We start from the raw sequence: 26,705 nt of genomic DNA, 5'->3' as shown, positions 1-26,705 counted from the left end.
CATGGACCACCAGGCCAGCTGCTGGGGTTACAGGCATGGACCACCAGGCCAAGCTGCTGGGGCTATAGGTATGGACCACCATGCACAATTTCCTCCTGACTCATCCTGCCCGATGCTCAGATTACTGGCATGGAGCACCATATCCACGTTCAAAGAATGTTGCTATTTTGTACAGTGTAGTTTGATGATATTTACCCCAACTCTTCCCCTAACTCTTCCTAAATCTACCTTCTCCTAGATCCCACCTCTCAACTTTGTGTCCAATTTTAAATAACAGATTGGCTCCAGTTTGTGCTGCCCATATATTTCTGGGGTAGGATCTTTCACTGGAATGCAGTTGACTCACCAGGGGTCATACCCTTAAAGAAAACAGACCCAGCTTTAGAACCCTGCCTTGTACCCATCCCAGCTTCTCAGTGGAGTAGCTGGCGACCCCCCTTGGACTCCTCATGAGAATCTTGGATGGCTTGATGTTGCTTCAGGCCTTGTGCCAGCATCCACAGCCGCTGTGAATCCCCGAGAGTAGTGGTCATGTCAGGCCCAGAAGACAAGGTCCTCCCTGACCTCTGGCTCTTAAGGTCTTCCTACCCCTTTTCTGTGATAGCTGCTTAGTTTTTAGAAGGAGATGTCATTCGTGGCCTACTAATGGCTGAGCACTCCAGGAAACATTTTCTCTGCAGTTTGAGCAACAAGGATCAATGTTTAACATGAAACTAAATTATAAACAGGAAGAGAAAAAAATTGGTGTATATAGTTAGAAGAACGGGATCTTACGTGAATTCCTGAAGTACAGGAAAACACTATCTGCACTGCAGAAACATGGTTCTTACATGTCACAGCTTGTTCAAGCCTACATGAACAGAAATGACCATAGCATCAGAACAACAACAGAAGCTACAACATTAAACATGGTGACTAAAGGCAAAAGCAACAGCTTTTAAGACAGATGAGTGGCCAGAGCAAAGAGAAGTATGCCTCAGGAAACTTTTAAAAAAGTTAATTCTGTAGTTGTAGACCCTGACACGCTCACTACTACATCAGAAATGTTACATAATTTCACTGCGAAATGTAATTCTGAATAAATGCACATTTTTGAAACAAAACACATAGATCTGATATCATATTAAAAAGATAATTTTAATTACATTTTTATGAAAGGTGTTAGATTGTTCCAAATGTGTTTTCAGCTTTTGTAGTAATGACCACTGAATTATTGCTGTTGTTCTTTTGTTTTGCTGAGACACAGTCTTCCTGTTTAGTTCTGAAGAGCTAGGAACTTGCTATGTAGACCAGGCTGGCCTCAAGTTCACAGAGCTCAGGCTACCTCTGCCTTCCAAATCCTGGGATTAAAGCATGCACCATCACACCCAGCTACGCTTTTTCCTCTAAATAATAAAATAAATAGCATAAATGCCAGTGTGCACATCAATCCCAGTGTGCACATCAATGCCAGTGTGCACATCAGTGCCAGTGTGCCCATCAATGCCAGTGTGCACATCAATGCCAGTGTGAGTGCGCACATCAATGCCAGTGTGCACATCAGTGCCAGTGTGCACATCAATGCCAGTGTGCACATCAGTGCCAGTGTGAGTGTGCACATCAGTGCCAGTGTGCACATCAATGCCAGTGTGAGTGTGCACATCAATGCCAGTGTGCACATCAATGCCAGTGTGCACATCAGTGCCAGTGTGCACATCAATGCCAGTGTGCACATCAGTGCCAGTGTGAGTGTGCACATCAGTGCCAGTGTGCACATCAATGCCAGTGTGCACATCAGTGCCAGTGTGAGTGTGCCCATCAATGCCAGTGTGCACATCAATGCCAGTGTGAGTGTGCACATCAATGCCAGTGTGCACATCAGTGCCAGTGTGCACATCAATGCCAGTGTGCACATCAGTGCCAGTGTGAGTGTGCACATCAGTGCCAGTGTGCACATCAATGCCAGTGTGAGTGTGCACATCAGTGCCAGTGTGCACATCAATGCCAGTGTGCACATCAGTGCCAGTGTGCACATCAGTGCCAGTGAGTGTGCACATCAGTGCCAGTGAGTGTGCACATCAGTGCCAGTGTGCACATCAATGCCAGTGTGCACATCAATGCCAGTGTGCACATAAGTTCAAGTGTGCACATAAGTTCAAGTGTGCACATACCAGAAGCCAACCTGCAGTGCTATCGAGTCCTTCGTGTATAATGAATATACTGGTCTGAATAAAAATCATGTAACATTGTTGCCTGGTGATCTAGGAAAATGAATTCTTTAAATCATTCTACTCAGGCTATTCTAATGCTGCCTAATGCATTTATCATTGTAACAAACAGTACATAGAAAACAGGAATCTGAGCCAACCAGATGGCTCAGTGGGTAGTCACTGCCTTCAAGCCTGATGACCTGAGTTCAATTCCTGCCAGTTCCTACTAGTCGTTCACAGACCCCCACATGTACACGCACATGGCATGCACTCTTGTGCACATGTGTGCTCACACAAACGCGTACATAAGATTTAACATTTTTTTAATGTTAAAATAATTGGGGGGCTGGAGAGATGGCTCAGCAGTTAAGAGCACAGGCTGTTCTTGCAGAGGGCCTGGCTTTCGGTCTCTACACTCACACGATGGCTCACGGCCATCTGTAGCTCCAGTTTCCGGGCTTCCACTGCTCACTCTCCAGTGGCACAATACATGTATGTGGTGTACAGGCATACATACATACAGGCAAAATACCCATACACATATAATAATAATAACAATAATAATAATAAAAATAAATATTTTTCATTTTTAAAAAGGAAAAAAGCAGGGCTGAGAGATGGCTCAGTGGTTAAGAGCACCGACTACTCTTCCAGAGGTCTTGAGTTCAATTCCCAGCAACCACATGGTGTCTCACAACCATCTGTAATGGGGTCCGATTCCCTCTTCTGGTGTGTCTGAAGAGAACAATGGTGGTATACTCATATGCATAAAATAAATAAATAAATTTTTTTTAAAAAAGGAAAAAAGCAGATATTCTGTCTTCTGTGTAGCTCTAGGCTCAATCTTGGGGACCGCTTTCTTTTTCGTGGCCCAAATTATTCTGAGAGTGAAGAACAATCACTCAACTTAGCCAGTCTATTTCCCTTTAACACTGTATTCCTGTTTTTAAATAGAGTTCTCAAGTTTGATCATTAAGTTAATTTTGAATTTTTAACTAATTTGATAGCCTGACCTGATCACTTGTTGGGTCACCATCCAATTAATTCTATTTTTTCCCCTACTGGAATATCATGAAACTAGAAAAACTTGGGAGTATTATGAAAATAGACAAACTTTGATTTCAGAACATAAACCATGAAAATTATGTGTTTGAAATTTTAAGTCACGGTTGCTTGTCTAGCTGTTCCCTGCAGATCCACAGCCTTCGTCACCCTACACTGGGCTTCTTATTCTGTGCGCTCCTGACATGTTTGTCCACGTGGTTCTTTGCATGAAGAATAGCTCTTTGCACTAACAATGTCTCTGGCAGCAGTCCCAGCCTCAACCCTGCTGCCTGCCAGTACACCCCTCCACTTGGGTAGAACAGCCAGACATTGCTAAATATCTTTCAAGCCAAACAGCCCCCACTGGAAAACTGCTGTCTGGTACCAAGACATAGCCAGTTCTTGTCTAGCAATCCACAGTAGTTTCCTAGCAGGTTCACCTGGGTCCCTCACATTACCACACTCTACCCAGAAGCCCGTCCAGTGCCATCTTCCCATCTGGAATCTCGTCAGTCCTGTTCGAGGCAAGCTTCAGTGGTTTACATTATCTCTTACAACAGAACTCAGAATCCTTATGGCTGCTTTACAGAAGCCAGCTCCTACCTCCAGCTTCATCCTCTACAGCCACTTCATGGTCACACTGGCTGTCTTCTCAGCTCTCTGATACACTACTCTCTTCCTGGCCACTTAGCATGGCCCAGCTCTGTGCCAAGAACTTTCTTTCCCAGCTGGTACAGCCATCTGAGAATCTGCTATCTGGGGGACAGAAGAAGAAAAGTTCTCCCATTTAACCCTGGCTGGCCTGGAACTTGTTATGTAGGCTAGGTTAGCCTCAGACTCCAATCCTCTTGTCCCTGTCACCACAGTGTTAGATTACAGGCATGTGATACCCTACCCAATGGCTGCTTCTATCTTTTTAACAGCACTATCTGAGGCCTTGGATCAAAGCTATAATCTGCAGGAAAACCTGCGTGTATTCTCGTGGTTGGAAAAGAGAACAACCTTTAACTGGGGCAGCTAGACCACGATCATTCACAGCCATCAAGGAGAAAGCTGCCAGCGCAGTTTTTCTTAAAATAAATAGAATAAAATTAACTTTTGTGGCATACAGCTTCGTGACTTTTAACACATATAACCATCACCACAATCAAGATACAAAACAATTCCAATACACGAAGAAATGCTCTCCCTTTGCTCCTGTGCACTTAAAATTTCCCTCCCCATCTCATGTGTCTACCGGTTCATCCTTCATTCTTTCATTATGTCTTTTCCTGATATCAATATTCTGTCTTTTTCTTCACCAATAAAATTATGCACACACAGGAATGGACTCACACATATGAATAAGAATACCCATATTCATATTGTGTCTTATTCTTTGTGTTAAGGTTTTTTAATCTTGGGGTGGGGGGGGGGGGTGTTGAGAGAGAGCCTCCTCCTATCTGTCAGGCTGACCTAGGACTTACACCATAGCCCAGGCTGGCCTTCAGCTTACACTCAGCCTCCTGGGTGACAGGATTACAGGTGTAATGTCACCATGCCTTAGCATCAAATATTAAACTATTTGATCCCAGAACTCAGAAAGCAGAGACAAGAAAGCCACAACTTGAAAGTCAGCCCAGAGCTAGGTGGTAGTGGTGCACACCTTTAATCCCAACACTGGGAGGCAGAGGCCAGCCTGATCTACAGAGTGGGTTCCAGGAAAGCCAGAGCCCTGTCATGGAAAACAAAAATAAATAAATAAAAAATAAATGAAAGCCAGCTTGAGCTAGGTAGTGAGTTTCAGGCTAGCCAAAACTACATAGTGACACCCTATCTCCAGACAGACAGACAGACAGACAGACAGGCAGGCAGGCAGGCAGGCAGAGAGACAGCCTATTAGGATGACTTTTGTCTGCCTATGGGAGAGATTCTAGAGCTTGTGGAGAAAAGGGTTGTCAGTTGACTAGAATTCAACGGCTGCAGCTCTGCACCTTGAATTCCCTTTGGGTCTTCTCCGAAGGGTAGTTTCATCTCACTTTCAGCACACTATCTGACATCCCTCAGCCTCTCCCTGTGACTGCTGGCCCCTGCTTCCCCACAATGCCAAGCACTACTTTCCTTTAGCAATCTTGCTAGAACTCCCTAGACTATTCTAGCACCTTGCTACTTCTGAGCATAGCATTATCACTGTGCAAAGATAATCCTGACAGCATTTTTAGATCAGTTATAGTAGAGGCAGACATCGGTCTCGCTTAGCTGAACAATCTAGTATTTGTATATGTGTGGGTTACCTGCATTGCACGTGTGTGGCGGAGCATGTGCACCAAAATACATACATGTGTGGAGGCCATAGGTCCATATCATTTGTCTTCCTCTATTACTCTTGTCTTAGTGACTGGTCTACTGCTGTGAAGAGACACCATGACCAAAGCAACTCTTACAAAGGAAAGCCTTCAAATGGGGCCTTGGTTACAGTTTCAGAGGTCTAGTCCATTACCACCATGGTGGGAAGTGTGGCAACATGCAGACCTGCATACAGCTGGAGAATAGCTGAGAGGCTTACATCCTCATCTATAGGCAATGGGTAGAAAAGGAGAGACTCTGGGTCTAATGTGAGCTTTAGAAACCCCAAAGCCCACTGCCAGTGACACATCTCCTTCAACAGGGGCCACACCCCCTAATCCTTCAGCTCTGACACTAACATCCAAATATGCAGCCTGTGGGGGGCATTATCATTCAAACTATCACAGCATTCAATGCCCCCCCCCTTCTTTTCTTTTCCTTTTTAAGACAGCGTCTTACTAGGCTGCCTTGGCTAGCTTGGAGGTCAGTATGTATAGTAGGCTGGCCTTGATTAGAGATCCACCTGCCTTTGCCTCCCTGCCATGACCAAAGAGTAATTCTTTTTTTAAAAGAAGCTCTTGTGTAGGTCTCCCTGCCCTGGTGGACTGTCAACCCTTAAGTCCACACAGGCAGAGGGAACAGAGACATTGAGTGTGGGGGAGCAGGGTCGGAAACCCTGTGAGCAGGTCTGCTGAATGACCACACTGTCAGGAGGCAGGTCAGCTTTACTTATATAGATTCAGGGGACTGGGGTCAGGGCCGTCCAAGAGTCCAAGATGGGCAAGAGTCATGGGGGACAGATTAGGGTACCCAGCATGCCTTATTAGCACTTCAGAAATCCCAGGTGCTGGCTAAACAGGTTTTGTCAGGAGAATAGGAATTAATCCTATAAACTAATAGAGGCTATGTGACATTCCTCAGGTAGAGGCCAGTGAGGGGGCTTAGAATTCCCCAGACAAGGTCAGAGAAGGAGAAAATCTCTTAACAAGGAATCCTCTATTACTCGACAAGTCCCAGAAGGCCAATGGTAGACTCAATTAGCAGAGTTTTCCCACACTCTTTTTTTTTTTTAAGATTTATTTATTTTTAAGAGTACACTGTAGATGGTTGTGGGTTGTGAGCCATCTCATATGGTTCCTGGGAATTGAACTCAGGATCTCTGGAAAAGCAGTCAATGCTCTTGACCGCTGAGCCATCTCTCCAGCCCTTTCCCACACTCTTGAAGGATGAGGAGATGATAGCCCAGTGGTAGATGGCTTGGTTGGTCTCTGCTTTTCTATTCCCTATGACCCAGTCCATCAGTAAGCCCTGTTGACTCAGCCTATAATAGAAACAGCATCTGAGCACTTCTTACCACAGCCCCAGCTCCTCTGAATGTCACTACAGCCTTCTCAGTTCTTACTCCCAGTCTTAAACCCTGCAATCCATTCTGCACTGCAGCCAGAGATTCTTGCAGAAATGTAGACATTCTACACTCATTCTGAGGCCGTTTACTGAGATCCAACCGTGTGTTAGGACACCTAAAGTGCCTAGATACAAGACACCGATTGATCGCTGCCCTCAGACAGCTTCTGGGCAGACAACGAGCCAAAAATACAATAAATAAGTCTAATATGGAGGGGCATATGTGCTGTGGGAAAACAGAGAGAGAGACATAAACAGGAACACTACAGGGCAAGGCTGGGTATACAATCAGGCAGACAAGCTCAGCCCTCTGGAAAGGCTCTTCTGAGCAAGAATGTGACAGTCCCTTGTGAAACATTATTTTTGGATTCCTCACCTTTAACTGACCACATGATGAGCTAAAAAAAAAAATAGAAAATACAAGATTTGAAATGTATTACATTTGTCTAACTACTACTTGTATTTTAATTCTTAAATACTTTTCCTAATAAGCCACAAGTGCCTTTTCAGAAATGATAAATTAAGTGAAGAAGAAAAAAGAACTACTCATGAAAGTAAGCTTCATCTTTTTCTAAAATTTAATTAAGAGTTTTTCATTTCATTGCACTTTCCTTTACGGCATAAAAAGCAGCTAAAAAGACTTGCATTTTTATATGTACACATCACGTGTCTAGTGTGGGGGACCATATCCAACATGGGAATCAGCTGGGCTCAGCTTGCTTAAAAAAACAAAAACAAAAAAATCAGAAATATTTTTAAATGTGAATTCAGACTAATTTTTCAGATTGAGCCTGTTATAAAACCAAGGGTAGGTGAAGTCCTCAGATTTGTAAGTACAAGAAAATTGCCACAGGAACGTGAGTTTCTGAAAAGCTTCCTAAGTCTCCATCTAATTGGATGGGGAGCGCGATGTTCCGTTACCTTCCGGTGGTCTGTTGGATGTTGCCACAACGACGACCCCGTTTTTGAACAGATTTTCAAAAAGCTGTTTGAGAATCATGGCGTCGGCGATGTCAGTGACCTGTGGACGACAACACATTTGTTTTCTTTTAATTTCACTTCTGCTCTAACAAATTTGCTAATGGCTTTTTTTTTTTTTTTTTTTTTTTTTTTTTTTTTTTTTTTTGGTTAAGATGGAAGTGAATCGGAGAGGAAAAATTCTAATTATCGTCCTGAGGAAAAGAGTAGATAATTAAAAGCATGAAAGGCCATGGAACAGTTTTCTAAACTCACACATCCTGTGCTGTGGGCTGATCATTCCACCCAGATCATCAAATGGCTCTATGCTAACTTCTTCACCAAGCATACGCAGAAAACACAGGAAGCTGTCCTGACCATTTAGGAAATCCAATTAATCAGAACATGAGCAACTCTCTCCTTACACTGCCACCCCCATCACCCCCTCCAATACACACACACAAACACACACACACACACACACACACACACACAAAGGCAAGGGAGTAAGAATAACAATATTAAAATATACAGGCTATTTGCAATTCCTAATACCTTTCTGGCAAAGGTCCCTGGAAAGGTGACTTTTAATGGTCATGGGACTTTAGAAATAAGGACAAGTGGCCAGTGAGACATAATCAGCTGCTGTTGAAAATAGAATGATATGACATAGATACTATTGTGCAATTGTTGCACAAAACAATTCAACAGATGGCCCATCACAGAAATAAGCAATTTCATTGTTCTTTTTAAGTGCCTTCTATTACTGTCCATGAATAATCCAGAGGCACTGCAGTCACTTCCAGCATGCCAGCCTCTGCTAACCTTCCAAACACAAATATTCCTGCAAAAAAAAAAAAAAGAAAGAAAAAGAAATAAATCCATCCCTTACCAGTGCTTTAAAACAGCCTCTGGCAAAACAAGAAATGCTTCGTGCAGATAAAGCAAGGCATAAAATACGCCAGTTAGGCAACAGGACCACAGCTACTGGTCTCTTCTAAAATTATTTCTTCTTCAAATCCATAATCAAAAAGTCCACTTAACGGCCACTTTTAAAAGAGGCTGTTACAGTTCACAAAGAAATCAGCAATCAGAGAGGGAAGCTCCACACACAACCTAATGCTGGATGAGGACGCACGCTGACCCCTGCAGCTGCTGAATGGTTCTTACATACCCCAGTAGGAGAGTACTTGGACTTCCTTTACCAGCACATCTCAAAAAAAATCTCAGTTACATTTGCCTTCCATGTGCTTACTAACGCCCCACCTCTTTAAATTTTCCCTCTGTTACAGGATACAGAAATGCATGGGAATCTTCCTATTTGCTCATGAAACAACAGGTTACCAACTAATCCCTTATAACACAGCCAGTCAAACCTGAGCTGCACAGGTCTAACCTGCTTTTCTCTTCGTGGCCAGGATCTTCCTGATAGTGAAGATTTTCCATCTACCTAAACCAAAGGAAACCAGGAGGGACAGCTGGGAGCAGGGGGTTCTTTTTGTCTCAAGCAATGACTTAAAAACATATTACCTAAGAGAAACTACTGGAAATGCCTTCTATAAAAGACTCCTGGAACTTCAAGTGCTCACTGAAGAAGAAAGAGACTGGGGGAGTTCAGGGGGCGCTCAGGATCATGGACAAATTTTGCTTTCACAAAAACATTCATAGTGAAGGTCCTTTTCAAACGCTTAAACACCAGCAGCATTTCTGATGAGGGGACAGAACGAGCTTGCAAAATTCAGCAGGAACCGAACTTTTAAATTCGGTTTAGAAGCTGGGTCTAGCTTTCTCCATACACTTACTTTACGGTGAAAATCAATGAAATGTGACACAATATTAGAAAACAAAAGGCAGTCCCTTGACGATAGCCACGATGCTTTTTGGAACAAAACAGGAAAAACAGCTTTTGTGCCCCGAGGTTCAGAGCGGAATATTCAGCTGGTGACACTGAACAAAAGCTTAAACCAGAAATGCATGGAGCAGACAGGGGGACAGTCGGCCTGTGGTTGAGTTCCATTTAGCTGTTTTTACATTATGGAATGTTTTTGTGCTAGCTGAGAAAATTAACTTGGAGGAGCTATGACTAATTAATAAAGCAGGAGTCACCCACTGCAGCTGGATGCCAGTGTAGACGCTTTGATCTTGGCCCTGCACTCATCCCGCCTTGCTGGGGAACAGTAATTTTACAGTGTAAGTGAACAGAAGACAATTGGCCCCACATTCTTGGAGAGCTGGGGTGTTCAGCACCCAGCATTTCATTACCATCCAGAATAAAAGACAAGGCTACAGATTACCAATAAGGGTAGTCTGCCAGCAAGCAGAGAGTGGAGACGTTTCATTAGCATTAAAGAGAAGAGATCTCTATGACCTAGAGTTGCCTTCCATCCTGACTCACTTAAAAAAAAAAAAGTAATTCATTTCCATGTATAAGTGCTTGCGTCTCAGTCACCCACTGATTGGTACCACACCACGGAGTGACTGACAAACATAAGCACGCATGATCAGTAATTAGTATTAGCACAAAAACAAGCACCCACTTTTTATTAGCAGTTTCTAATAGCACCCCTGCTTTGTAAAAACGGCTAACAGATTCTGTTGAAGGATAGTGATAGCTTACGGAGAACTTATACAGAGGTCTGCTCATCAAAGCGCTTTTTAAAAATCCGACATTAGGAAGACATGTCTTCTTCCCTCAGGATTCTGATGTTTTCAGAACCATAAGCAGTTTAGCACATTCAAAGACTAAGTGGTTTAGCAGGTAACATAGTCAAAGAAATATAATAAATATTTGCAAGAAAACCTAGAGAACGAGGTATTCTTTTATTTCAGCATCTAAAACACACTTAAGGAAAAACAAAAAAAAAGCCTATGCAGACACGTCCCTCAGCCAGGCTGAGGCGCGCCCGGGGGTCACACTGGATAAGGATGAGAGAATTTGCTCTGCAAAGCATGAGCCAGATGCTGCTAAGTTAGCACCTTAAACCTCCTTGAACTCAAGAGCACGGGAGACGCGTCCTGGCTTCTAAGTGGCAGTCATTCCCATTTACCTCCCTATAAAGAACGTATTCTATTCATTCCCTCCACCCCAAAGGCCAATCACAGAGATCGAAATCAGCAACACTAAGGAATGACATGGTCCAGTTCTAAGAGGGAAGTGGCAGCTGCAGACACACTGTCACTAAGAATAAAGCACCTAAAATTTCTCCTTCAATAAATCCAGCAAGTATCAAACTAGGCTTAAGGATGACTATTAGGTTCTATGATTAAAACATCAACCAAAACCTCACCTTACTAGATATTTAAACACATAATACAATACTTCGTATACTAAGGAAAATACATAACTTAGCTGTTCTGAGTCAGAGCAAGGATGCTGGATTTAGGCTGCGTTACCTCTGCGGCCACCAATCAGTCACAGAACTCTCTGACTGGCCATTTCCTCATCACTATAATAAAAGCAGCAAAAACACTTAGATGCACAACGTTAAGAAACATTAGCTAGGGTTATTATCTCTATATATGGAATATACACTCCACAGTAGTAATGCACTGCATACAGACTCTTGACTGTAAATGGAAGGATAGAGATCAGAGTACAGTACACAGGCATTAGCGTTAGCAGTTAAGAGTAATTCCTGTTCTTCCAGAGGAAGAAGAGTTCCCAGAAGCCAGGCCAGGAAGCTCATAGCTGCCTATAACTCCAGCTCCAGGGGATCCATGATTCCTTCTCACAGACAACCAACTTGTACATGTATACAATTAAAATTAAAATAAAGCTTTTGTTTAAAAAAAGAAGAAGATGATCAAAGGGGCCAGACAGGATGGGCATATTTTGAATCCCAGCATTCAGGAGGCAGAGGTAAGTGGATTTGTGTGAGTTTGAAGCCAGCCTGGTCTACAAAGCAAGCTCCAGAACAGCCAGAGCTACATGGAGATGCCTTGTCACAAAGCAAAACAAAACAAAAACAAACAACAAAAACACATAGGCATATAGAAAGCACCCAGTAAATAGTCCCCAGCACTGTAGGACAGATGTAAGAAACACACAGGGACACAGAAAGCACCCAGTAAACAGTCCCCAGCACTGTAGGACAGAGCTGAGATGCAGCCTGTAGGTGAGTTGTTGAGCATGCAAGAGGCCCTAGCGACAATCTCTCTAACACCCCAAAAAACAAAACAAAAAAACAACAACAAAAAGATAAAGAATATACTTGACAGATAGACTGTAACATTCCAATAAATACATAAGCAACACCTCAAACATTTCATAAAAGACTAACTAGTCTGTAAACAATGGAGAAAATCTATATTGATACATAAATAATATAAATTAAGTAATAAGATATCATTTCCATCTATTTACAGTTAAAAATTATCAGAAAATCCAAGACATTGACAGGAGAAAATGTGGACTGAAGTTTTTGTTTTCGGGATCAGTAACTCTGATTTTGCTTGAGAGGTGCTACACACAAGGGTAGTAATGTTTAGTCAGGGAACGTTGTAAGCAAAGCTTAGTGGGCTGGGCCAGTGGGAGACCAGGATGCCCAAACACAGGCAGTAAAGATCATGGATGAGGTTTAGGCAAAAAGGACTGTGTTGGGAAATGGGTGGAGGCCATTCGTGTGAGAGTCTGGTAAGGCATGCGATATGATCTTCTCACATCCTGAAAATGTCTTATTTAAGTGATGCTGACTTCAAAGCCACTGGACATTTCATTTGCTGTAGGGGGGAACGTCAACCCAGCATAGCACTGAACTGTGACACTGTTATTGTCCGATGCAAGGTTTATAGTGAGAAATCAGAGCGAATCCCACAGAGGCAGACGTAAAGGATAAAAATGAGGTTCAATTAGGCAAACGAAAGAATGTGAGTGCATTTAAGGCTGTGGACAGGGTCTGGGAGATGGCTTAGTTAAGAGCAGAGGACCCAGGTTTGGTTCCTACCACCCATGTGGCAGCTTACAACCATCCATAACTGCAGTTCCAGGAGATCTGGTGCCCCCTACAGGCACCAGGCACACATGCAGTGGACTTAAATGCATGCAGGCAAGCACTCATTCACCTAAAATAAAAATAAATCTTTAAAAAAGCAGGGGAGAGCCAGGCAGTGGTGGTGCACGCCTTTAATCCCAGCACTTGGGAGGCAGAGGCAGGCGGATCTCTGGGTTTGAGAGTTCGAGGCTAGCCTGGTCTACAGAGTGAGTTCCAGGACAGCCAGGGCTACACAGAGAAACCCTGTCTTGAAAAAAACCAAAAAAAAAAAAAAAAAAAAAAAGCAGGGAGGCTGAAGGGATGGCTCAATGGTTAAGCACCAGCTGCTCTTCCAGAGGACCTGGGTTTGATTCCAAGCACCCATATGACAGCTCACAATAACCTTCACCTCCAGTTCCAGGGGTCTGACATCCTTTTCTACCTCTGAGAGCACCAAGCATACATATATAGACATACATTCAGGCAAACATCTACGCAAATAAAATACGATAAATAAAATCTTAAATAAATAAATGGCCAGTTGTGGTATGCACTCCCTTAATCCCAGTACTCAGGAGTCCAGAATACAGATGGATTTCTGTGAGTCGGGAGCCAGCCTGATCCATTCAGAGTCCCAAGCCAGCTGGGGCTATATAGTGAGACCCTGTCTCAAAATAGATAAATAACGTTGTGGATAAGGTGTGAATAAAACTGTGTAACTATTTAAAAGAGAACATCATTAAACAGAATCTCTGACTAGGACGATGGGAAAGATGGCTTGATGCAAGACCTCAACCATCAAAGGCTCCGATATGAAAAGTGAAAATATATTTGGAAATACAGTCCCTAAATAGTAGTGCCTGAACAGATAGGACAAAGGTAACTGGGTCTAACAGCATCCCTATACAAGCATTTCCCTAGTTAGATTAAATTAAGAAGAAACATAGGCCCGAGGCTCCCGGCAAGCTTGTAGATTAGCTGCTTACAGAAAAGCATAGTTCATTTAGTTGTAGGACAGAAAAGGTCCTGTGATATGGAGCCAGGCAACTGGGAAACTATCAAACCAAGTTTGGATGAGACAGGAGATGACACATTAGTGTTGGCAAGCAGGATTCTTTAAGATCCTCTCTCACTCAGTGTGGTAGTTTGAATGAGATTGTCCCATAGGTTCATATGGTTGAATGGTCAGTCCCAGTTAGTGGAACTGCTTAGGAAGGATTAGGAGGTGTGGCCTTCTTGGAGGAGGTGTGACATCAGGGGTGAGATTTAAGGTTTAAAAACCCCAGGGCCATTTCCCGTTAACTCTCCCCCTGTACCCCATGGCTGTAAGCTCCTAGCTACTGCTCCAGCATCATGCCTGTCTGCCTCCATGCTCCCCACCTTGTTAAACCCTGTCAAGCCCCCATAAACTCTTTCTCCTGTAAGTTGTCTTGGTCATGGTATCTCTTCACAGCAATAAAAAAGTAACTAAGACACTCAATATGTACCAAGACAAGACCTTTGTTGTTGCCTGTGTTTCTCTTAGAAGACTGGGCTTGTTTAAAATACCAGTGCAGACATTTTTCTTGATTCTTTCTTCCCATTAGTCAACCTTCTGGAATATAAACTTAAATGAGAGTACTCAGATAGCCAAGCTCCTGTTAGGACTTCATTATTTGTAGAACATTTTGATTTTGGGGAACCCTAGAAAATATACCTTCATGGGAGCCTTCCTTAATCAAAAAGAACAAAAATCTGTAACTCTGCTGATATAAAAACAGATGGAGAGATGGCTGGAGAGATGGCTCAGTGTCTCTGAGCACGGGCTGCTCTCCCAGAGGACCCAGATTGACTCCCACACCCACATGGCAGCTCACAACGGTCTGTGACTCCACTTTCAGGTGATAGGATGCCTTCTTCTGGCCTCTGTGTACAATGCACACACATGCTGTACAGACATAGAAACAGGCAAACTACTCATACAACTAAAATAAAAATGCACACATGCACACACATATATACATACATACACATACACACACATACATACATACATACAAACATACATATAAACACATATACATACACACACACATACAAACACACACACACATACATACAAACACACACACATACATACTTACATACATACAAACATACATACATACATACATACATACATACATACATACATACATACAATGAGATTTAGGGGGCCTTGGAGATGGCTCAGTGGTTAGGAATGCTAATAGTCTTACTTAGGGCCTCAGTTCATCTCTCATCACTCCTCATGGGCTCTCACAACCGCCTGTAATTCTAGCTTCCAAGGATCTGGTTCTCTCCGGCCTTGGTGGCCATCTATACACACATAGTGCATATAAACTCATGTAGGCAAACACACACATATAAAACTGAAGTGAAATAAACATAATATGATATAAATATATACAGACTTCATTCACTACTACATATTTACTTCATTCTTTGAGTTTTAAAAGGAACCAAGATAAAGCATCTTCAAGTTCCCAAAGGTGTCATGGCCCAGACACTGTGCCCACTGGGCCTAATGGGTATGTCCGACCTGCTGGCTATGGAGCCCTTTCAGGATCACGGGCTTCTCACATCCAAAGTACAGGGGCCCCTTAGTTTCCTTACTGTTGTCTTTCCAAAGCTCTCATGTCATAGGAACATGGCAATTACCTCTCTGAATGTTTTTAACTTCATATTATTAAAGTTAAAGGTAAGAGTTCTTTTTTAATTATGTTCCTTTCTTTATGTTTTTCTTTACTATGTGTGGGTGCGTGTGCAGGTCAAAGTATACATGTGGTTGGTCCTGGGAGCCAAACTCAAGTCATGAGGCTTGACAGCAAGTGAGTAGCCGTCACCCACTGGGCTATCTCAGCAGAACCGTCACCCACTGGGCTATCTCAGCAGCTCCAGCTCTAGCACACCGGGCTCTAGCACAGGGATCTTCACCTGCAGAGCGAGCTCAACAGATGGAAGGAAAAGATTCTTCCACGGTACCTGGGGCCTCCAATCCTTGGCAGTCTCATCGCATTATAGGACAGGATGGCAATTCTATTACTGAGCTAAACACAGACATAAAAACATTTTAAAGCATGAGTCATTTTCAAAGGTTGCATATCAACATGTCCTTGATATTTAAAAAAAATTAATGTAAAAAATGAAAATAAAAGGGTCTGGGGAAATGGCCAGCAGTTAGGAGCACTTGTTATTCTTGCGGGGAACATGAGTTTAGTTCCCAGCACCCAGAAGGGGATGCAAAACCATCTATAACTCAAATCTTAGAGGATCCAATGCCCTCTTCTGACCTCCACGGGCACAGCACATATGTGATATTTGTATACATGCAGCTAAAACACTCAGACACATAAAATAAAAAAATATTTAAAATGAAATAAAAAAATTAACTACACAGACTAACATATTTAGAACTATGTTAGTTTAAAGGATAATAATGGAAAATGAGAAGACATGTTCCTTTCTGTCTATGGTGACGAGAATAAGATACTTCCATAAGTCTCAGGCATTTGCATACTGACTTGGTCCCCATTGGTGACTGTTGGGGAGGATTAGAATGTATGTCCTTGCTGGAGGGAGTACATCATTGGGGGTGGGGGGGTATGGCCTTGTTGGAGTCCCTGGGGAGGGGTGGGGGAGGTATGGCCCCTTGCTGGAGGGACTATGTCACTGGGGTGGGTGGGTGGGGTTATAATCTTGTTGGGGAGAGTCTGTCACTGGGGGGGTTATGGTCTTGGTGGAGGGGTATGTCACCAGGGCTGGGGGGTGGGGGTTATGGCCTTGCTAGAAGGAGTATGTCAGTGGGGGTGGGGGGGAATTTAAGGTTTTAAAAGACTTGTGCCATTTTGAGTTAGCTCTCTGCTTTCTGTTTGGGGTTCAAATGTGAGGTCACAGCAGCCACACTAGCTGTCTGCCACCTGCCACCTCCAATATGTCATCACGGGCCATTCCTATAGGATGGCAATACAAATAAACCCTTTCTTCTATAAGTCACCTTGGCCATGGTGTTTTAGCACAGCTATAGAAGTCCTAACTATACACTAAGCATCACGGGCTGACATTCTTAGAAGCAGTATGACTGTTAAACGCAGTGCCATCTTCAGAACAGTCAAATGAGATCCTCTCCCTCTGCATGCATAAGCATGCTTAATTTATCTCTTTAGAGGGGCAAGGAGTACTTGCTCTTCTGGAAAAACCTTGCCTCAGAAGACCTTTATCATTCAAGAATATAAGGGTGAATTGCCAAGCTGAAGACTAAAGAGAAAAAGAAGAAAGATCGCTCCTCCCCAAGTGGGTTGGGGTTCATGGTTGCAGAGGGTTAGGGTCCATGACCACTGGGCATGGCGGCAGGCAGGCATGGTGCTGGAGCAGCAGCTGAGAACTCAGATCTGCTAGGAGGCACAGAGAGCTGACTGGGAATGGCACGGGCTCCTGGACCCTCAAAGGCCACCCCACAGTGACACACTTCCTCTGACAAGACCACACCTCCTAATCCTTCTCAAACAGTTCCACCGCCATATCCAAACACACAAGTCTAGGGGAACAGTTCTCATCCAAACTACCATACTTTATCACAAATTGTACCCCGAGCTTAAAATGAGATGTGTCGATGGCTTGCTTTTAAAACTCAAGGGCTACTTTACAACTGTACTCCATCCAGTGTAGAAGAAGGGAAACATGTCGTTTACAGTAACTTACAAGGCAGCACATGCCTCTCAAGGTAAGTTAGTATTCAGGGTTTCCATGCCACATAGACTCTCTGTTCTAATTTTTCTTCTTCTCCCTCTTTTCTTCCTCCTCCTCTTATTCCTCCTCTTCTTCCTCCTCCTCCTCCTCTTCCTCCTCCTTCTCTTTCTTTCAGATACCACATAAAATATAAAGGCAGGGCTGGAGAGCTGGCTAAGCAGCTAACACTCTTCCTGCTCTTGCAGAGGACTCAGTGCAGTCCCCAGCACCACAACAACCTGTAACTCAAGCCCCAGAGCTCTGGCGCCCACCCTCTTCTGGATCCCAGAACCACCTGCAAGTGTATACATGGGGCGGGGGCGCCCATGTGCACACATACACACACATACATACACACAGAAAATGAATAAGAATATAGATCTTAAAGCACAATAAAGACTTTCCTTTCTCAGTGGCCACACAGAAGCAGGGCCTGATTTATCCTGAGTAGGTCATGGCTTGTGAAACTCTAAACAAGACGGTAAAAATGAAGTAGAAACAGGGAATATGTGAAATCGACTCATAAAATAATGAAAATTCCAGGAGCAAAATGTAAATATTCATACATCATTAAATATGTCACTCTGTGCTGGAGAGGCGGGTCAGCCACTCTGCGCTGGGGAGGCGGCTCAGCAGCTCGGAGCACTTAGTGCTCTTGCAGAGGACTTGAGGTCTGTTCCCTGAACCCAGGTCAGGCATCCACGACCACCTGTAGCCTCAGTTCCAGGGGACCCAATGTCTCCGGCCTTGGTGAACACTCATACTCACATACACATCCCATCTGTGAGCATGTACACACACACACTAGCACACATACACACACAATTTAAAATAATAAAAATAAATCTAAAAAAAGAGAAAAATCCCCACTTTACCTGAAATTCATCAAAACATAGGAGAGAAGTTTCTTGGCTGATCTCCTCGGCTATGGGAGCTATCGGGTCGTATGACTTAGCCATGAAGCCCACCTTCCTTTTTGGCAAACTCTGTTTAAGGCGATGTATCCCTTAGGTGTTAGAAATAGAACAAAATGCTGTGTTAATAGACATCTTAAGGAACCGCAACATAGTTTTAATCTCTAAATGAAAGTTAACTTGGACATAAAAATTAAGTTTAAATTTCAGATGCAATGGAGTTTAATCACTCCAACTTGATCACTGGAAGGAGCTGCAGTACATCTACTTCAAAACAATTTATTCAAGTATTATAGTCTTTTTTTTTTTTTTTAGGTTTTTTGAGACAGGGTTTCTCTGTGTAGCCCTGGCTGTCCTGGAACTCACTCTGTAGACCAGGCTGGCCTCTAACTCAGAAATCCACCTGCCTCTGCCTCCCAAGTGCTAGGATTAAAGGCGTGCGCCACCACTGCCCGGCAAGTATTATAGTCTTAAAACTGGAATTCAAAGTCACTTGCCTCCTTGTGGGATCAGCTTATGGGCGGCCAGATGCATCCTCGGACCGGATGGTCCTGAGGTTGATGAGGCAGGAAACTGGCCTGGGAAGGGCACATCTCGTCCAGTGTATCCAATCAGAATGCTCTCATCTTCAACCCAAAACTCAAGCCATCCCTGCTTATTCACACTATTCACACCAAACACTGAAAGTACCTGTGTGTGTGTGGTGGGGGGGGGGATGTTCTTATCCTAGGGGTTATAACTGAGAGGCAAACAGCACAGACAGAGAAATAATCTACAAACACTGAGAGACAGGCAAGGCGAGCAAACACACTTGGGTCCCACCAATGGACAGTGATGCAGAAGGACCAGAAATTATATCCAGCTGTCTCAAAATGTAAACAAGAAGCCTGGTGTGGTGGCACACACCTTTTATCTCAGAACTCAGAGACAGAAGCAGGCTGAGTTCAAGGCCGGCCTGGTCTACAGATCAAGTTTCAGGATAGCCAGGGCTACACAGAGAAACCTTATCTCAAACAAACAAAATAAAATAAAATTTAAAACCCAAGAAAGTCAGACAGAAAGACCTGTTAACTATAAAATCTACATGCAAATGCAAACCGAGTGCTCCCAAGACAGGTAAGGCAGTAAGGACCCTCCTTAATCACAAGGAACTTGGTGAAAGAGTAGCGGCTTCACCAAGTTCAACGAGCCTAGCCTCTCTGCTCTAACTCTGGAGGGCCGAATTGGTCTTAAGAATATTCCCTAGACTCCCTCCTTCTTTCCATACACCACGAAACAAAAGATACCAAAGAAAATCTGACTTCAAGCAAAAGCCTCATTGTTGGCTTGTTCTTTTTTTAAAAATTTGTATGTTTATTCACTGCAAAGGAAAATGATTTGGTAGCCGTCGCACTGAGAATTGCTGCTTGGACCCCGTCTTACTTCTGTGCACATCGAGCATGAAGCCGTGGAAGTGGACTCGCTTTTTTCTCTTCATCTCCACATACGCATAAAACATGTCCATCACCATTGTTTTTCCCGTACCTTAAAAATAAAAATAAAAAAAATTTAGGAATACCATTGAACAGCATGCGCTGATTACACTAATGATTGTTCATTAGCTCTGAGATAATGAGACGGCGCTTCCGCTGGGAAGCCAGAGGCTGTAGCTCTGCTCTAAGGGAGGAGGTGCTTGTCTTCCCGGCTAAACTGGCTCTCAAAGCCTGATTGTCTCTTTTTCATCATGTTCCTCTTTGTAGTCAACATTAAGAGGTATGCCCATAGCCTGGCATGACTTACAGGTTGTTCTTCCGTCTTCTCTTCTGGAAGACACTAGAATGGATTGATCTACTGGTGTTACTACACAGTGGGAAATTCAGAAATTAAAAGTAAGGATATCAAGAGAAGGTGGCTGGCAGGATAGCTCAGCAGGTGAGCTTGCAGGCTGCACTCGACTTGCAACCGTCCCAACCTGCATTTGATCACACACACACACACACACACACACACACATGCACACGCGCACACACATACACCACTTCTGCATACACATATATCACAGGCGTGCTTAACAATATAACAATAATACATACAAATAAGTTTTTTAAGGAAGTGAAAAAGTGAAAAGTTAAACAACAAATGCAGAGGAAATGGTCAATTATAATACTTCGTTCTATTTAACACTGAGAACATGCTTTTCAAAACTGAGCGCTACTTCAGAAACTCTGATAATCCGTCTGTAGAATTATCCAGTTTTCACCACTTGAGAATGTTACTCCCTAGAAGTGTGATAGCAGCTGAATGCCAGTCACCTGACACAGGCAAGCACAACACTGTTTCTCTCTTCTCTCCCAGAAAACCTAGCACTCGGGGGACAGAGACAGGGCCGAAAAGTCAGCAAGCCAAACCAGCATGTAGGGATCCTGTCTCCTTCCTCCTCTCCCTCCAACTTCTCCCTCCTCCTCTCTTCTCCTCCCTCTTCCTCCTCTTCTTTTCCCCCACTTCTCTCTTTCGCTCCACCTCTCCCTCTCCTTGCCCCACTCCTACCACATACACACATCAGGAGATACAATTCCTAAAATTCAAAGGCAGCTCAGCCAGCAGGAAGACACAGACTCATCTTAGGGCTTTCCTCCACTCCAGAAAACACCAGGCCCATGCCATTTCAACGTCAGGGGTTTCTGTATGTGAAAATGAAATTCCCAGTCAGGCTTTTCATGAAAAGGCTCACTGAGATTGAAAAGCGACTCTTTGCAAACACTTCAGTCCAGCGCTTCTGGCTAGAACAGCAACAGCGGATTCTCAAGTATTACATTTACCCAAAAGAGTAAAGCAGTAAACTCTCAATTCTACTCATGCAGCACTGATCCAGAAAAGCTCCTGAATAATCTAATCAAAGAGGTGACGAATACATGCTTGAACTCGGTATGTGTACAAACTCTCTTCCAAATGGGCTTAAAATAAAGCAAGGTCATCATGTGAGCTGGAAGCTAGCCTAAGTTGCAGAGATAAATGAACATAACGTAAAAACCACAGACTCTCTTCATGAAACCTAAACACACGTGTCAACAGTAAAAGCTGAGTGCTACAGCAATGGCCCAGAGGGTAAGAGCACTGGCAGATCTTCCAGAGGACCCTGGTTCGATTCTCAGCACCCATGTTAGCTCACAATCCTCTATAACCCCAGTTCCCAGGGATCTGATACCTTCTTCTTCTTGAGGATTGTATGCATGTGATACACAGACAGACATTCAGGGAGAACACTCAAATATCTTTAATTCATTAATTCTCAAAAATTAAAAGTAAAACCTGAGAAGCCTTGCCCACAAGCACTCCTCATAAAAAAAAAAAAAGTCGCAATTCTATCAATTAGACAAATTGTATGTCCAGATAAACTGGACAAGAAATCAAGGATAAAGTACGAGAATGCACAGTGAAATAGTCAACTCATGAAAGAGGTTGGAACCCGGGCACCGTGGCCCGGACCTGGGATCCCAGCCCACAGGAGGCCGAGGAGCACTGTCTCAGGACAGTCTGTCTCGGAGGGGCTCCTTTCCCTTCCCACAGCCTCCTAACTTCCAGTCTTTCTACCCTGCTTCAGGACGAATGAGATGTGAAAGGCAACAGCAGTGCTTAGAGGTAATTCCATGAGACACTTCTAGTAGAATACAACACTTTAAAGTCAACAGGGATTTATCTTGTTCTACAGAGTCCGAAAAGGCAGCAAGTGGGAAGGAAATGTAATACAAGAAATTAAAAATTAAGAAATCAATAAACCAGATGCTAAATCACTAAAAACATTAATATATACATATATGTATACACACATACACAAATACATACAAACCCATATATACACACATACATACTTACATACACATATGTTACATTAATATGTATTATATAAGTTATATAATTAACTATATAACTATGATTTATATAATTATATGTAATCGATACAGCAATACATTAATAAAGCATATATGTATCTATACATATGTGTACATATTAAACATATATGAATATGTGGGAGAAAACACAAAGTGATGGCTGGAAGCAGTAACACACAGAGTGTCACTTATGGGAGTTTCCCTAAGGGACCTTGGAGCCATTTTTCTGGTAGATTTTCCAGTGTTTGGTTTCGATGCTATCTCAAGCCAGGCTCAAGACAGGTATTTGGGGGACCTGGCAGCATAGAGGGACTCAACCACAAGTCACTGTGGCACACACCTACCACCCCAGAGCCCCAAGGCCAGTCTCAGCTACATACTGAGGAGTTTGAGCCTAGTTCAGATTAAATAAGACTTCATCTCAAAACCCAAAGCAACAGCAAACTAAAGACAGAACTCCTGTTTCTGCTGGTGGGGACAAGAACGGCACAGCCAACTGCTGGGGCACAGAATGGCAGGCTCTCAAACTAAACACAACACAACTGTTGCCCATATCCACTTGGGGGTATACAGAGTCACTGGAAGGAGGAGATAAACAAAGGTCTATGCATTAATCTTCACATCAGCATTATCCACAATAACGGAAGCTGGAATGGCTCAAAAACCCTCCGACAAACAGATAACAACCTGTGGAACACACAGGTGAGGGAAAATTATTCAGCCTTAAAGAGGAAGAAAATTCATGTGTGATTGGATTTTTTTATCCCCCCAAAAAAAATATTTTTAGTTTATTTATAATTTATTCTTCAAATTACCTCACTCCAACTAATAGTTTATAAAGTTTGTTTTAAACTATACTGATGGTTTAAAAATGGGAAGAACATGACAACAAAGACTCTAGGGGGGGAAATCCTGCTGTGGGGGACAAGATAAATAAATCTTGAAGATATTTTAATAAATAAAATAAGCCAGATATGAAAGCGATCCCCTCTCCATGAGTAGCCTAGAGTAGTCAGACTCACAGCACAAAGGAGACAGTGGTCTCCAGGGACGTAAGGCTGGAGAAAGGGGGACAGTGGAGACTAGGGATAAACTTTCAAGTGAGCAACGGTTCATCTGTCTCTGCACTACGTCCCCAAAGTGACACACTGCCTGCCACAGGGCAGATGCACAACAGAATGCCCATCCAGTGGTGAGGTCGAGGCCAGAGGACCTGGGGAGAGACGGAAGGAGTCTGACACGAATGTCTATCAGGCTCACAATGTTGCTTTATTCTCTAAGAATCATAAATTAAGCCTGCTGTTTTCTCAAGAGAGGAGTATTGTCAGGGATCAACTTTAACAATCTAAAGCTTTCAGTGGTTACAGTTCAAGCGCTATAGTAAGAAGTCAAAAGCAACTCCTGGAGAACATCCCTGGTGGTTCTTTCTCTCCCTGACACACAAGGCTGTAAGTGGTGTCTTCTGCGCTGCTCCAGCCCCAGCCTCAGCAGCTTCTGGAGTTCAGTGTGAGGGTAGAACGCACCAGGCTGCTCCAGGTAAGGACCACAGGACATGTGCTTCCCGGGCTGTTCCAGGTAAGGACCACGGGACGCGTGCTTCCACTCTCTTCTCATACTCCAGACAGATCAATAACCCTGCCCGGACCACTGCAGTGGGAAGTGAAGTTCCCAAACAAAGGACAGAAGAAAGGAAGGGAGGGGGAGGAAGCTGCACATGTGGTGCCGAGTCTACAAGGCTAAATAAACCTCAAGATTAAGGAGTGTTAAAATGTTACAACCAGAGCTAAATTATCTCAGCTATTCTTAGTCCCTTTGAAAGCCATCCATTGTCCACACCTAATCTGACCTAAGATCCTCGTGACTATCAAAACTTTGAAACTTATTAGCTGACCACTAACCCTACACTTAGGAATGTCACTAGGTCACAAACCTACCTCAGTTGTCTTGCCTAGCTGTTGCCTAAACACCTGTGGCCCCACCAATGTATTTATCTACAGCTTTGTTTGTTCTGCAACTACAAGAATCTTGGGTAAGCACTACCACAGTGGAGTGCACTGTGGGAAACCTGAGTCTGTGTTTTCAGGCCCTGGTGGGTCATTTGGCTCCAGAAAACAATGGCCTCTTCCTCTCTTTGAGCTGAGAGCTGTGTTTTTGCCTTGATAGTCTTCTGGTCAAAGGCTTGTGACAGAACCAGCTACATGCCAAGAGTGGGGCCACAAACCGTTACCACCACCACTGCCACCATTATTACCGCTTTCACCCTCTAGATGTAATGAGCTAAATATAAATACTATTATTGAAAACAGTTTTTGCTGAGGTTTGGTCTGTTGCTATGTATTGTTAATGCTAAATACAGGCCCCCAGGGTATGGTTGTCACTAAGGGAAAGGAAATCTTCATGTACACCAAGTGATGCTATGTAACTGTGGTGGTTTGAATACGCTTGGCCCAGACAGTGGCACTATTTGGAGGTGTGGTCTCGTTGGAGTAGGTATAGCCTTATTGGAGGAAGTCTGTCACTGTGCGTGTGAGCTTTAAGAACCTCGTCCTGGCCAGGCAGCGGTGGCGCACACCTTTAATCCCAACACTTAGGAGGTAGAGGCAGGCAGATTTCTGAGTTTGAGACCAGCCTAGTCTACAGAGTGAGTTCCAGGACATCCAGGGCTATAGAGAAAAACCCTGCCTCAAAAAAAAAAAAAAAAAAAAAAAAAACATAATAATAATGATGATAATGATGATGATAATAATAATAATAGAAAAAACTTTAAAAATTAAAAAACAACAACAACAACAACTACATCCTAGCTCCCTGGAAGCCAGTCTTCTCCTTGTGGCCTTCAAATGAAGATGTAGAACTCTCAGCACCTCCTGTACCATGCCTGCCTAGATGCTGCCATGTTCCCACCTTGATAATAATGGACTGAACCTCTGGACCTGTAAGCCATCCCCAATTAAATGTTGTCCTTATATGAGTTGCCTTGGCCATGGTGTCTGTTCACAGCAGTAAAACCCTAACTAAGAAAGAAATTGGTACCAGGAGTGGGGTATTTGCTGTGGTAGGCCTGACCTTGATTTTGTTGGAATAATGTGGATTTGGGGATTTTAGATTTGGAAAGCAGTGGGATGCTTTAAGTTGAGCTTACTGGGCCGACCTAGAAGGAATATGGAAGACTTTGTTACTGAGATTGATTTGAACTGTGGAAGCTTGGCTCTAGAGGAAAAGAATTTTAGCTGGGCAGTGGTGGCACATACCTTTAATTCCAGCACTTGAGAGGCAGAGGCAGGCGGATTTCTGAGTTTGAGGCCAGCCTGGTCTACAGAGTGAGTTCCAGGACAGCCAGGGCTACACAGAGAAACCCTGTCTCGAAAATCAAAAGAGAGAGAGAGAGAGAGAGAGAGAGAGAGAGAGAGAGAGAGAGAGAGAGAGAGACTGACTCTGAGACTATTCTTAGGATATTTTGGTTAAGTAGTTGGTGCTTTTTGCCCTTGTCCAAACAGTCCGCCTGAGGCTCAGGTGAAGAGAGTCAAATTAATTGCACTAACAAAGGAGGTCTCGAAACAATCCAGTTTAGACTGTGCTGTGGTTTAGTCTCATGAAGAGCGTTATAAAGAAGTATAGCAAGCTTAGAAAGAAAAAATACAGAATGAGTGGTTTAAATAATAAAGGGGCACCAGGAAGTGAGATGGAGTTGAGTCCTGTGTTCAAGGAGATAATGACATTAATGGAGTGGTGCTCTCAGGGCAAGATCCCACCCAGCTAAGCTTATTGTTTGTGTTTGCAGTTGAACAAGGAATAGTTTGGACTTTTAATCTGGAATGAACTATAATCCAGAAATAGAGGGCACACCTGTGATCTAGACCTTGAGGTGGGAAGACACAGACTTTTGATCCAGATCTTAAGAAACAGTGGCAATGAAAAGCTTAGGCCCAGGAATGCTGGTAAACATCTTTAATCCCAGGAGACAAAATCAACCAGATCTCTGAGTTCAAGGCCAGCCTGGGACAGAGCAAGTTCTAGGTGAAGAAAAGCTTAAATACAGATGTGGTGGTGCACACCTTTAATCCCAGCATTAAAGAGCCATACAGATCTCTAAATTCAAGGTCAATATACATAGACAGTTTCAGGACAGCCAAGCTTAGGCAGTGAGGGAATTGGAAAACAGAAAGCTGGTAATAGAATAAGGTGGGGCACATGTTCCAGCCCCAGCAAGCAGCAGAACTTGGGAGCTTCAGCCACATGGCTCTGGCTTTAGAGTCCAGAATAAAAGGGATTACTGGGACAATTAAT

At 43.4% G+C, this 26,705-nt stretch overlaps 1 protein-coding gene across 2 annotated transcripts in view; it reads right to left on the bottom strand.

Moving 5' to 3' along the window:
- Positions 1–26,705, bottom strand: part of Afg1l (AFG1 like ATPase) — a 161,622-nt gene that overhangs the window by 90,015 nt on the left and 44,902 nt on the right. For both annotated transcript variants that reach the window (XM_028769041.1, XM_028769042.1), the window contains exons 4-6: positions 19,972–20,073; positions 18,511–18,641; positions 7,884–7,983 (exon numbers count right to left, since the gene is read on the bottom strand). In XM_028769041.1, the coding sequence (XP_028624874.1) occupies positions 7,884–7,983; positions 18,511–18,641; positions 19,972–20,073 (333 nt within the window). The remainder of the gene's footprint in view (positions 1–7,883; positions 7,984–18,510; positions 18,642–19,971; positions 20,074–26,705) is intronic.

Source organism: Grammomys surdaster, unplaced genomic scaffold (assembly GCF_004785775.1).
Source record: "Grammomys surdaster isolate TR1022 unplaced genomic scaffold, NIH_TR_1.0 190, whole genome shotgun sequence".
NCBI classification, from domain to species: Eukaryota; Metazoa; Chordata; class Mammalia; order Rodentia; family Muridae; genus Grammomys; species Grammomys surdaster.
This window is presented reverse-complemented; position numbering and strand designations above follow the sequence as displayed.